Source organism: Falco biarmicus, chromosome 7 (genome assembly GCF_023638135.1).
Source record: "Falco biarmicus isolate bFalBia1 chromosome 7, bFalBia1.pri, whole genome shotgun sequence".
Taxonomy (NCBI): Eukaryota; Metazoa; Chordata; class Aves; order Falconiformes; family Falconidae; genus Falco; species Falco biarmicus.
Window position 1 is genome coordinate 59,512,053 of NC_079294.1, and position 13,867 is coordinate 59,525,919.

General features: G+C 40.7%; 1 protein-coding gene across 5 annotated transcripts; it reads right to left on the minus strand.

Annotated features, from left to right (window-relative positions):
- Window positions 1-9,481: 9,481 nt before the first annotated feature.
- Window positions 9,482-13,826, minus strand: C7H15orf40 (chromosome 7 C15orf40 homolog). Of its 5 annotated transcripts, none has more exons than XM_056347223.1 (5): window positions 13,709-13,826; window positions 13,506-13,632; window positions 12,363-12,490; window positions 10,193-10,323; window positions 9,482-10,003 (listed from the first exon to the last, which is right to left on the minus strand). In XM_056347223.1, the coding sequence occupies exons 1-4, from the start codon at window positions 13,778-13,780 to the stop codon at window positions 10,231-10,233; spliced, it is 420 nt and encodes a 139-aa protein (XP_056203198.1). In that variant the 5' UTR covers window positions 13,781-13,826; the 3' UTR covers window positions 9,482-10,003; window positions 10,193-10,230. The 5 variants fall into 5 exon arrangements, with proteins under 5 accessions (XP_056203198.1, XP_056203195.1, XP_056203197.1 ...); XM_056347220.1 differs by adding an exon at window positions 10,941-11,062 and having other exon boundaries at window positions 9,482-10,323; XM_056347222.1 differs by having other exon boundaries at window positions 9,482-10,323.
- Window positions 13,827-13,867: the final 41 nt, after the last annotated feature.

The window sequence follows — 13,867 nt, forward strand, 5'->3', positions numbered from 1 at the left end:
ACAAGGCATTCTATTTTAACTAGCAAAACACTACGGCAGAATCACTCATCTATAGTTACAGTTTTATTTAATTCAATAAATTGTTTACTTTGTGTCCACATCTTACTCTGTTTCCAAGTCAAATCAACACATCACTTCAGGTTACCATAAGCAGTACATCCCCAATACTGATACAGGCCAGAACGTGATTATACTAAAATCAGTTAATTAATCCTTTTAATTGGCTCTTTGTCAGGAATCTTCACTATACTCAAGAAGAAGTAAAGGAATAAACCAAAATCAAACCTAGTATGCTTAAGGAACAATTAAAATGGGTATTTTGATTCATCTTTGTAACCTTCTAAGAGCTTTCAAATTTATATGGCTTTAAATGACAATGATTTTGACAAAACCCATTTTTTTCCTCTGTGAAAGGAATTAGCAGAAAATTGAAAAGCTGAAGGAAAATGAAATTGCATTTTTCACATTTTTTGTGAGCCTACTCCAACTGTGCAGTGGGAGAAGTATTTATCATGCATGGCCCGTCCTCTTTGGATGCTCTCTTCCAATTTGGATTGGAAGCACTGTTTGTTAAAGGGTCATTAACCAAAGTCACATACATCATCTCTCCCTCACAAATGAACACTGTAAACACTGCAACAGCCACAGAGACAGTGTATAATCGGGGCCCAGTGTAGACACTGTGGCTCACACAAGACAAGAGCAGACAGACTAACATACCCAAAAGAAATTTTTTTTTCCCTAAAACATACCCATCCCAAAGAAAGGGCAAGGCAATGGCCTTGCAGCTGCTGAAAGACTTGGAGCTGCTCTATCTCATGCGCAAAGCACAGAACCTACACACGCACACCTCTGGCCCTGTGGGACCTTGCCACCATAAGTCTTAGCACAACCAATTTTATTACCTGGCTTCTAGATGGATAGTGTTCTTATCCCTTGTATTTACACAGACTTTCAAGTACATAACAGGAGCTTTACACTGTGAACACATTATGAAAAAAGATGGGAGACAAACACCACCTTACACCGGCTTATACAAATCATGACGTTGGGACTGAGTATTGTTTCATGAAACAAAGGGCTGGGTCATAGACCTGTATCATACAATGTTTTCACATCAGCACACTCAAAAAAAAATTTTGAAATAGAGTTGTAACACTGGCTGCATAGATTTATAAAGCAATCAGATCCCATGGTGAGAGGTATACCGAGGTATATGGAAGAACTGCTTTCTTCAGTTATATTCCTGTCTCTGGGCACAAAAAGCAGTATCTCTGCCTACTAAATGCAGCCAGACACAATGCCCTTTTAAAAAACCATCAGTTTTCTGTAATTATGGAACTCAGTTCATTCCTGTTTAGTTTCTCCCCCATAAACCTGTCTTTTATATGGCACTCTTGGCCCCCAGCACAGAGAGGTTGATCTATGCCCCAGGATTTTGGAAAACATCTTAGGTTGTTCTTTTTGCCATAAAAAGAGAGGAATGCAATGTCTGGAGTAGTGAAGAAAACGGCAAGATTTTCATCTCCTTCCAGGAGTCTCATGATCTACTTTTAAATCTTTTTCCATTACTATTTAATGGTATTATAATTACTGTAAGTCTCTAGTGTTCAGAGTAACAACAAAACAAATACAACCTTGATTATGCTCTTATTATTATTTGTATCACAGTGGCAACAAGAGACTTTGAGCTTTACCAAAGGAACAGAGGAATGTGCATCTCCAAGAACCTGCATTGTAATCCAGAATGAGAATTTGTTGGTTATTACACACAGAGAAGACTGGGGAAAAGGCACAAAACAGAGGTTGCTATACCTAGTTTATACGCTCTTAATTTCTTACTTTAGAAGAAATTTAGAAGAAATCTGACATTCTTCTTTGGAAGATTCTGTCCTTCATGAAACTGGACACAGAGATCATCAGCAGAGCAGTCCTAGTCTCTAGAATTGGCTCAAACCTTATTGTTTAGGACAAGTTCTTCTCTGAAATCCTTAAATACTGCTGTCTCCCCTGCTGCCAATCCAACATTCACAACAGTCTTGATAGCTTATTCTCTGCTGCCAAACCTGCCTCCAGTCATACATTTTGTTGCAACTAAGAAGTCACAGATCTATTTATCCTTGAAAACTGTGGGCTGTATTTATCCTCTAAAACTGAACAGGCATGTAGCAGTAGATCAAAGGTTCCTTTGTGGAGAAAGCACATAATATTGGAAGAAACAAAGACAGGTGGCTCTTCTGCTCAATGCTGTTCGGAGACAGTAAAGCAAAAGAAAACAAGTGTTTGATTTACCTTCTCACATACTACACTGTTGAATGAGTCCGTTAATCAGAAGACCTGATTTTACTTAAACCTGGAAGTGTCATCCCCTTTTGGTATGGTACTTTTTCTACAGTGGAAATTAATACAGCAGAAGGGCTAGGTCTAAAATTTGGAGATGAAAGGTGGCAATGATGGGTATGAATTTCTCCGAGTTCAAACTTCTCTTCTAATTAGAGTCTTAGTGCTTTCTTTTCTGATACAGAAATAGAACAGTGTCTCATATTTTGAAACAATTCTTAATACAGTCCACAGCTATCGTCCCCTGCAGAGCAAACTCTCACCATATCCACTAACCTGAATGAGCATTTCTGGCAGCAGCTCCTCCCGCTGCAAAAGGCTGGAGGCTGGGATCCCAGGGCTGCCAACTGGGCGTAATGGAAACCTGTGGGAGACTTCGCAGTACTTTGGACAAAGCTCTGCAGCTAAGACCAGACCCTGGGAGTTGCAGTTGGCCGACTCTGGTGTGAAGGGGATGTGCCAGCCTTTCACAGCAATTACAAAGTGTTAGTCCTGACTTGCTGAGAAGGATAATAGTTCAGTCACCAAAATGAAAAAATACTGGCAAACTGTAGCTGCCTTTGTAGAATCCATTTACTTAAATGAGATGGAAAGGCAGAATAGATGAACTAGTTATGAGCAGCTCACCAACTTTTCCATGCGAATTTGTATTTTAACCCATGCAACCCTAAGTAACAATAGCATCAGTAGATGCACTTTCTGTATTGCACATCAATGGCCCTCACATGAATTTATCATTTTAGAAGATGAATCTTTCCTTCCTGAAAATTTTCAGATTAGCATTTAAGGGCTCAGGATTCACACTGAGAGCCATAGGCAATATTCTTTTCCCACCTAGATTCATAGATTACAAGTAAAAAATAGCTGTGAAAGTTACATTGCAAATTATTAGATTTACAGTCTTTGAAAACTTGACAGGTTTTTTCCCCCCCTTCTAACTTGAGTGATGAACAGTAGAGCAGGTGCTATAAAATATCTAGTCTATCACACCCTCTGTCCTGTGCACGTTCCTGCTCAGCAGAGCTTAGAAGGACGTGCAGCAAATACTTCCAACAAACCAAGCAAAATTAATCAAAGGTCATTTATTAGGCTAGGAGCAATGTAAATGATTCTCCCCTCCGTATTTTCTTTTCTTTATTTTTGGATTGGAGAAGTTCACGTAGTATGCAAACTCAGGAATCTAACAAACAAGTTCTGTTTTTTCAGAGAGTCTAACCAAGGTACCTCCCACTGGATAAGCTGGAAATAGCTCAGATCTGAAAATGAACTAACAGAAATTGCATATTTAAGTTTATAAACCCAAGCGTGTAAGACTCGGAACACTTAATTAAATTCTTCCCCAGGTAAAAAGACCAAGTAGGTCCACTGAAGTGAGCACGAATCATATCCAGCTGAGAAACCAAAGGTTTTCTACATAAAAGGTTGTTAAACACCATTTTCCATAAAACACACTTTAGTGGAACCTCCCTTCACAGCCTTGTGAGATGAAAAGTGGTGCAGAAAGTCTTCTGTTTCTTGTGGAGGCTTATCTTACAGCAAGATCAGAGAAAAAATACTTTCAAATTCAGATTTGCAATGCAACCCCATCAAGCTGGCAGAAAGGCTTATGACAAGCTCTAGTATTACAGGTTCTTCTTATCTTTGTTTCTTTAAGTGCATAACATGTATATCCAACACCTGAAAGCTAACTTATTTTTGCAGATTTAGGATTTATATACTGACTACTGAAAGTTCTGTTTAATTAGCTCTAATTTTACACACAGGCATTTGGCTACTGAAAGACTGGCCTTGCCACACATCCACAATTGGATGACAGCTATTGTCAAATTAGTGTTTTCAGATGCTCTAATTTCACAGTTACCTTTTGCCAGAAATATTGCCTGGCACTGTATTAAGTAAAGAAAAAAAAATTATTCTAGGTAATAAGTGACAGCAATCACCACAAACAGAAGTCAAATAGTTTGAGAACATCATTATAGGCTGATCATCTTTTAAAAATATTTAACAAAAAGCTCCTGGGTCTGCTTTAATAGCTGAACCTGAACTCAGCAAGGACATGACTGAGCAGAATCAGACATTCTTATTAAGTAAAATTAGCCAAGTGCAATTTGCCTGGCTGGTCCTCTCTATGTATTAGTATTTATATTCAGCCAGTGATGAGCTTAATCAGGTTTTTCAAACAAAAAAGAAAAAATCCCCACCTCCTCAACCATAAACCTATCAGGTTTATTAGTAGCAGATTGCACTTCAATTGTAAAAAGGCAGCTAAGAAACTGAAGAAAATTGTCTGTTCAGAAGTGCATCCTAGTAGCTAATAGCAATCTTCCCCCATAGCAGGAACACGACCTCACATACAGGCTAGCTGATTGCTGTCAGATTTACTGAAGACAAAAGCACACATTTTTTAAAGGGCAAGTGCCAGGAGGCTACACAGAGCTGCCACAGGCCTTCACTGGAAGGGACAGCTTTGCCCTCTGATTGCAAGGATTATATCACAAGGTCTTTTTTTCCCCCCTTCCATAATGAAAGCATCTCTAACAGCTGTCAGGCCCAAGAAACAGGAAAAGAAATGCAGTAGCGTCTAAGGAGATAAGCATCGGCAACAATTCTGATGTGACAAAGAGCAGAAACAACCCCAGAGAGCTGGTCCTGCTGGAGGGCACTTACCTGAAACAACAGCAGCAAAACTGAAGGTGAAAGGCAGCCAAGAGGGCATATCAACCCAGGGCCCAGAGACACCAGGCAGGCGGCTGCTTGAGCTGAGCGCGTGTGCTGATATCACTATCAAATGTAACCCTGCAGACCTTCTGAACATCAGAAAAGAAGCAGAAAATTTTGTAGATTTTAAGACAAGCTATTGAAAGTAGCGCTGTTAAAAAAAGGTTCCATTATAAATAGCTTGTTTTTGTAAAATTCAACTTGCTAAGGCCCCTTTCAGACAGATGGGCACCAAGTATGTCCTACCATGTACTAAAAGCCTTGAATTTTTTTATAAATTATGCCTCAATGCATCCTGGTTTGCAAAATACTACAGCAGTGAAAGCTGGCCAAAGGAACAACACGCTGCAGCCCTTTCCATGTGCACTGCAGGTAACAGAAAAAAGGCAACTTAATGACAATGACCCCACAATTACACTTTGTAACCCCAGTTATTCTCTTAAGGCAGACAACTGCTTTATCTGAGCAGCACAAAATGAGGCTTTGACCCTCTGTTGTTCATTCCAGAATTCTTTTCTCCTTAAGTCCATGGTTAACTGTTCTCTTTACAGCATGTTTCTATAGCGACCAACTGCTAAATTGATTCTCAATACATTTCCCTTTCCACCTGCCTTACTTCAGACTTGGAAACTCAGAACGTTATTTAAAAAATATTCCAAAACCTGAGCCTCAAGCTAGTAAAATGGTATGGTAGACTACTTCATCACTAACTTCCCCAGCTCTTGAAACAATGCAAAAACAAATAAATGCAGTATTTATAGATGAAAGCAACATTCTTCATGGCTCACTAACAATTACTTGAAAAGCTAATACATAAAGGACCAGGAAGAAATTAATTCCCAGTACCTTAGGAAAGTATCAGACTACTCCTTTCAGGCAAGTATTTTACTTCTTCAGCAGCTTTTTGACTGTTTATTGTGCTTTGGTTACATTAACAGCACTTTGCTCCAAGCACAGCAGCCTTCCTAGAAAATAATAACCAAGATATGCCTTACATGAGGGTAAAGCACTGTGTTCCAGAACAGAAAGGGGAGCATGTTTTTGTAACACCTAACATGGCAATGAATCATCCTCCTAAGATAAAGACTAAAAACATTAAGAGGGGACTATAGTAGGTTAAAGTGAACAATTAAAAAAAAAGGGCCTCAGCTGGTTCAGGTTTTGCATATGCAAATAAACATTACGAGAGGGGAAACACAGAGTGAGACCTGAAGTAATGAGTAGAAAGATCAGGTGTATCTATCCTCCTGGAAGCTGCAAGCAGGAAGATATTAAACTGTGCTTTCTGGTAAATTGCCACTGCCAGTTATTGACAGTTGTCAATTACACAGGATTATTTAGACCGATGATACCTGGAGAAATGGGGATTTAGAACCACTTGGGACTAACAGGAGAGATAGGAATGCACTGCAGATGATAAATGGAGTAGATTGAAAGTAAAACAGCAAAGAGGCCAGCTTCAGAGGGTATAATTAAATACCCTTAATTAGCATATTAGAGTACTTTAATGAAACCATATACCTACTTTCAAAGTTGGATTTTAGAAAATAAATGCAATCGAGTGGATGAAAGACCAAGAATATTCTATGCCCTAAGACAGGCATAGAATTTATTCAGGTAACTTCTATGTTGCTGATGTTAAAATAATTATATAAAAAAATGCACTGACTGCCCACGTCTGTAAGCAGTAAGATATTAAATCATCATTAGACAGATTTTACTGAAATGGGTCAATGTATTAGGAAAAGAGGACAGTGCCTGAGTCAGTAGTAGGATTTCAAGTAGTTGAGTAATCATGCAGCTTAATGCACAAGGATAAAGCAGAGACCAAGTAAAAGGAGGGTAGCAACCAGCACCACAATGTATTTAAACAGGTCTAAAATTACAAGTTAAGTTTCATTTTGAGACAGGGCACATGAAAAGTTTTTTGAAATTCTTTGAAGAAGCCTCCTAGAATACCACAACGTTCTATTCTGTTAAAAACATACACTGGTGAAGAGTTAGGGATATTTGCTACCACAATTTTCTCAACAGAATGAAAGATATTTCACTGTCTCACTCATGAAGAAATCATTGGCAGGTTAGGATTTTAATAAAAGATTTGAAGGAGCTAGGCTTGTATCAGTTTCGGCATTGACCTGTTTGGTCACGCAAGCTGCTTAACTCTTCTGTACCTCACTTTTGATGTACAATGGACCAGCAACTCCTGCCTCCCAGGCATTTCACCAGGATACATGTATCCACAACCAAGATATTATTGATATAATGGGAAGACTGCATGAAAAACTTTGATATGAGAGGCTCTCAGATATTACATATGGCACCCCAGCATTATTTATGCTACCTTTCTAAAATAATTTTGGTTACTCAAATAAATTCTCTGTTCCTAGCACATAACAGCTTTATTTGCCACAGTACTAGCTAATCCACTATTTTGATCTTAAGTGAGACAGGGCACTACCACCAGGAGAATTTAATTTCCACCCCTCTGCTTCAATTGCTACTGTGACATCCACCTGCTGTGGCTTTTTTTACACAATCACTGAGGCCCCAACTAAGTAATGCCTTGAGCAACAGAAGCCAAGGCTTCAATACGTGCCATCAATATTTCTGCTTCCTAAGAAACAAAGCTAAAAACCTACCAACTGCAACAAGTTTTGAAAAAATACTGTATGATGACTGAACTGGACAGATTGAAGTGAGTCTTAAATGCCATATTACAATCCAGACAGAAGTAGTACTTGGCTTGGCCAAGCAAAAAATCAGTGTTATATACATGGCTCTCCCCTTGTAAATGCTACGGAAAACAGAAATGCAATAGGGAGGAGGGCACAGTGGTTGTTTTCCCAAGGACTAATAAACTTCCTAACCGAACAGTACTTGTCTTCTGATGGACAAGTGATGAATATGACAATATGACTGACTCACATTACATAAAAACGACAGCATAATACACAGAAGGCACCCTATTTGTCTTCAAGTTACTTTACTGATTAGGATGCCAAATGCCAGCTGAAGGTATTTAGGAAAGGCTTCAGGGAACCTCTGAGGCAGAAGCTAACAAAGACCAGGCAGAACATTTTGACAAGACACAGAGGGAACCAAAAGATTAAACTGGCCATCATCGTAGATAATCATCCCTAAAGACCAATGTACTTCAGAGACTGTACCTGCCTACCCAGCCCCTACCTCAATCTGGGTCTGAAGTAATGCAAAAGTGTACATTATTTCAATATAGAATATAATACATATAATATAGCACATGGCATTAGCTTCCAAAGAAATCTTCATAATGACAGTTACAGCATCCAACTCAGAATATAACTTCTAAATGCAGGATTTCTCAGTCTTTGGATTGCTTTCTCCACTCACAATAAGAAGAAGTTTAGGAAATGCGAAAAATACAAACCCACCACCGCCGTTTGCTTGCTTTGCCTTAATTTTTCTCCAAGACATGGTACCCCCCTGCTGGGCAAGAACAGATGAAACAGCAAGGAGTCATAACCCAAAACTGAACAGTAAAAGCCAGCCTCACATAGACTGAAAAGGATAAGTAAAGAGAGTCAACTGAAGCAATGCATGGCTGATCAAAAGCCTGAGAAAATATGGAGCCCAAATGCAAACCATTAAGCAAACAGCAAAAAACCCTGGAGACTTAGTTCTCCAAGCAGTGTCCAAACAAGACAGTAACATTTTTCGTAACAGCTTTAAAATGAGTCACCTTAAAGGAGCTGTCATCTTGACAAACACCAGTTCTCCAACTCTAAAAACAATGGTTGCAATATTTATGAAAACAGGAAGCAGAAAGAATCTCCTAAAGCAAAAGACTTTTGTCCATGAAAAAATATATTATGAGCTGTGAAGTCTGCACTGCATGAAGCTGGTAAAGAAATTTAGCTGTAACTTACGTATTCATAACATTGCTTTCCAGAAGAAGGTATGACAAAACTTAAGCAAAACTTCAGAACAGCTTTTCTTTTTTACTTTAGGTATTATTTTAGTATATGTGTGTATATATATGTATATATATATATAAAATTACAACCATAATAAAGATAGAACAATTTCAGACATCAGCAGTGATGCAGACAAAAAAGCAAACTCTTACCATAGACATGTAAGATATCACATATATTTTTAGGAAATACTAGTTAAATCCTACTCTGACATCCAAAGCATGATAAAGAGAGGTTAAGCCGCCTTCTCATTAGCCCTGAGACTAGAGTACAGTTGCCCATCTTGTTTCAGACTTCCTGTTCTGTTCTACAAATGAGACTGCTCAGTTCTCTACATGTCGGAATATTACTCATTTTTAAACCAAGCAAAAAATGCAACAAAGCCCTGTTTAAAAATAACACTCCAATAAGTGACTTCTAGGAACCCCCTTTTTTTTTTTTGCTAAAAATATAAACACAAAACAAAGTTTGATAATATTTTTTGCCCCTTTTATTAAAAACAGTCATTACACTTGATATACATTTGGCAAAGATAAAAAATTGTATCTCTGCTTTTCAGGAAACTAACTACAGACTACTATAAAGTGACACTGTGTATGCAACTACCAGGTTCTGGGTCGGTTTCTCATAGCGTAAACTTGATTTTGTTGCAGTCCTTCAGGCCATTCTGCTTTTACCTTGCCTGTATGATCAACAATAGTATATTGGCTTCAGGTATGTTTATTTTAGATGACATATGTGCATAGCGCAAAACTGCAGCCAGTACCTGCTATTAGACATTGAAGAGAATGTTCTTCCAAGGTCTTTACCATTCAGGCAGACTCTTCCTTTTGTACCACTTTTCACATTGAAGCTTGTCACTCCAAACCTTTCACTTCGTTAACCAAACTTGGTTTCACTAAGAAACAAGTTTTCTAAACCATTTGTTTAGGGACCAGGGAAGAGGAAAAATCTTACCAACAGGAAACTATCCAGAGAGGAAAAAAAGTCTGTAGTGACAGAAGCAGATACAGAGCCTCAGTAAAGGTGAGATTTTCTAACCAAACCTACACAAAACCCTCAACTACACAGCAGTTACATTAACAAGGGGGGTACTGAAAGAAGTATCTTTCCCCAATCATTACTCACATTCTCAACATGACCAGATTTACATTAAGAGACAGTATCAGTCCGTTTACCAAGATGCGTTGTCCCATTTCCCACTCTTTGTTTTAGGTCAACTGGAAGCTTCTTTTTTCAGTTTTTCTAAGATTTCATCTGGTGTCATTGACACCAAAATCTTCACCACTTTTTCACGTGATTTACCACCCTGGTTTAGACACACACACACAAAAAAAAAATCTTTCAGAGAATCACCACCATATACACATTCCAAGAAAACCTCACTGTAATGCCAAACACATCAGGTATTTTAAAAATAGTTCTTAAACCGTGGGTATGCAGGATTAACAGCAGTAAGTGATAGTTCATCAATGTCCTTTCTAGTTATTTGAAAGGTAGAAAACAATGTCTTATCTACTGTCTTTTTAAAATAGGATACAGGTCCCAAAGCACGCCCTGAAATGATGGTCTTTTTTTAGGCTAGAACAAAAAGCAAAGAGTGACGTTTCCGTAATTCACTTCTATCACCTAGAATCAAGACTCCAACTAACTTGCATTTTTGTTTTTTAAAAGTGGGTGTGTTTATATAGGTGTGTGTGCATTTGATAACTGCGTTTTCATATCTTTCTTCAGAGTTGTCTCCCATAGAGTATTAGTTACTCTTAAGCTGAATTCTTGGGTTGGTAATATCAACTAAATGAAAACAAATCACATCATATATAATCTAGAAGACATTCAGATTCATACAGCCGTTATTAGAAATATTATTGACCTGTTTTTTTATTAATGAAAAAAAAAGGCTATTTCACATAGGAACTGGCAAACCTGCAAACTCATTTCATATTGCCTGAAGACACAACTTTGATAGTATTCAGTAAATCATGAGAAACAAGTTGCTTGTTGATCTGCAGCCTGGTGAAAATTTTGAAAATCCCACAAGGGACACCCTGAAGGAGGAATAAGTCCTTAACACCACTATACAGAAATATAGCATGAGATTTAAAATTTAAAGTAGATTTTTGAAGCAGTCTAGCCAGCTGGTGATGAAAATCAAGGCCCTTGCACAGAAATCTGGTAACTTCAGTTTTATACTGGATCATTTCCCACCAATTTTCTGATTTAGGTTGGTTTTGTTAATGTCAGCACTTATAAAGCAAGTAGCATGTAAGAGAGTGACCGGTACCAAAAATCACTTGCTGTTTATACCTAGATCAGGACAGAAAAAAAATCTAAGCCACAGGTAAAATACAGACTTTACGACAAAACTTCACAGAAAACAAACAGTGGCTTGTGAAAAACAAACATTTGCATGTAATTATTCGGACACCATAGGTCAGAATAACTGAATCAAGGTCAGACAACACTGACCCCTTTTATGCTCAAGTCCACTTGACACTTATGAGAATGATCTAATTAAACCTGAACATCCCTGTAAGGTAGGAAAACAATGTTATCTGTAAAATGTTGATAAACAAATGAAGCAGTTTGCCCATGATTCACGAAAAACAAGACCCAAATCTTTGCATCTCTACCTTTTGGCAACATGCTGCTCAATTCATTGATCACATTGCCATTTACCACTACCCTTTAACAGACTTCTACAACTACTATATTAAACCAACAGACAAAAATAAAAAGCACCATTTTTCACTGTGCTCGTATGTTCATAAACTATAAATGAACGTGGCTGGAAAAACTGACTTTAAGTACAATGAATAAAACAAATTATTTATTCAGTGCAATGAATAAAACAAAGAGTTTCCACTCGCCAAAGTCAAGACATGTAAATTCTAACACAAAGAAACTCGAGGCCCAGCTATAATCCAACTGCTTATGTGTGCTCTTGCTTACGTGTGACAGTTGTCACAAATTTTTCACTCAAATACATGTTACTTCAAAAAAATGAATGAAAAGCTATTAATAAAATGCACATTCCACAAGTTTTGTGAGCTGCATTTGACGTGAAAACAAGAGAATCTTTGAAAAAAACAGAAAACATGAACCACACATACTTGGAAAATACATCATGATAATTGTTTTGACTCAAGATCAGCTGTGGCTCTTCATACACGAGGTTTGTTCTCAATTAACCATTCCATCAACTTGACTACACACCTTTACAATGACTTTTGGGCTGAACTTGGAGAGAAGCTCCCTGTACTCAACGAGCAGGTTTCAAAGTCTTGAATTTAAATTGCAGTAGGGCAAGACTGAAAGAAAGGTGGCAAAGGAAAATAAAGGAAGTACCTTCTCTAAAATTACTTCACTCTTCTTCACTTCTAGCACCTTAGAGAGGTAGCGACACAGCTCTGCATTTGCCTCCCCTTCTGATGGAGGTGCAGCAATAGCTACACCTACTGCCTCAGCTGTCACATCTGCAACAAATATTTTAAGGTTTTTAAGCTCAAAACATTCAGTTAACATCTCCTAAAAATGAATGTTTACGCCTTCAAAAGCATTTTAATTTAAAACCAAATAAAGTTCTAGATTAGCAGGTAACCCCATTTTTACACTTCACAAATTCCCTGAAGTTAAAACTATTAGCCAGGACAAAGCCCATCATCTGATACAACGAACAGTGAAGCCCTCAGACCTGGATCTGAGCGCAGCCAGGAATTCTCAGCCCTCACACAACCAGGGCCCTGTTCTGAGCCCCCCGCGCCACGCTGCCCGTTCTGATGCAGGTGGAGCCCAGCTCGGCACCACGTAGCGTAACACAAATCACGTCACCCCAACACAAAAAGCACGCTAAGGCAGCCTGCCCAGCGAGCTGCGCTACCATCACCGCTTTCCTTCCGTTGCCAGTCGAGCCTGGATACTCCACTACAGTCCACCACGTTTGTGTCATGCACATACCTGTGTAAAAAGCAGGTTTGAGTTTGTGCATAAGCAACTCCACATTTGTAGAGGGAGAATGTGTTTCATTAGCTCAAACGCCTACAGTTTGAATAAAACCGCACAAGCTCTTGCGATACAGAGCATGCACGAAATTACAGGTCACACTGAGGCGCTGCTCGAGCCCCTCTGCTGCAACTCCCCGCAAAAAAGCCCGTTCGGGAGCTCGCACCGCGCTCGCTGCACCACCTGGCCGCGGCAGGCCTGCAACCGCCGCGCTCTGCAGCTCGCTGCGGGGCCCCGGTAGGTTTCTGGTTGCTTCTGGCTTGCTGGGCTGTCTCCGTAGCGCAGGCGAGCGGGGCCGGCTGCAGGGCTGGCCAGAACGCGCAGCTTTCCCGCCGCGGCCTCCTCAGGCGGGACGGGCGGCCCGCGCCGCGCCTCACCGGGGGCACCCGGGCCCCGCCGCGCACAGCCCCCCGCGCCCAGCCCCGCGGCGGCGGCCGAGCCCCGCTCTGCCCCGCGGGGCACCGGAGACAGGCCGGGAAGCAGCCCCACCTGTGACGGCGCTGCACCGGGAGCCGGGCTTGGCCCGCACCGCCACCCTCACGCAGCCGTCGCCCGCCGCCACCACCGGTCCGGCGGCGGCGCCCGGTCCCGCGGGCTCCTTCCCGGCTCCTTTTCCCTGAAACAGAGGAACAGCCGCGGTCAGCGTGGGCGCCACCCGCTTGTCCCCCCCCCGCGGGGCTGCCCGCCCGCACCTTTCGGGGCATGGTCCCGCCGCGCCGCACCGGCGCCGCCAGCAGCCGCCGGAAGCCGCCGAGCGCCGGCATGGCGCCGGGGTGGCCCTTCCGCCAGCGGCCGCTGCCCGCCTCGGCCCGCGCCTGCGCGCTCCGCCGCCGCCGCTCGGGGGAGCCCGC

What these genes read in the sequence shown, in the direction of transcription:
- C7H15orf40 (XM_056347220.1), bottom strand. Translation starts at nt 13,780, where the DNA reads ATGCCGGCGCTCGGCGGCTTCCGGCGGCTGCTGGCGGCGCCGGTGCGG. An exon ending in GCGGGACCATGCCCCGAAAG is followed by an intron (nt 13,633 to 13,708) that starts GTGCGGGCGGGC and finishes CCTCTGTTTCAG; the next exon opens with GGAAAAGGAGCCGGGAAGGA. An exon ending in GTGAAGTAATTTTAGAGAAG is followed by an intron (nt 11,063 to 12,362) that starts GTACTTCCTTTA and finishes TTCCTCCTTCAG; the next exon opens with GGTGTCCCTTGTGGGATTTT.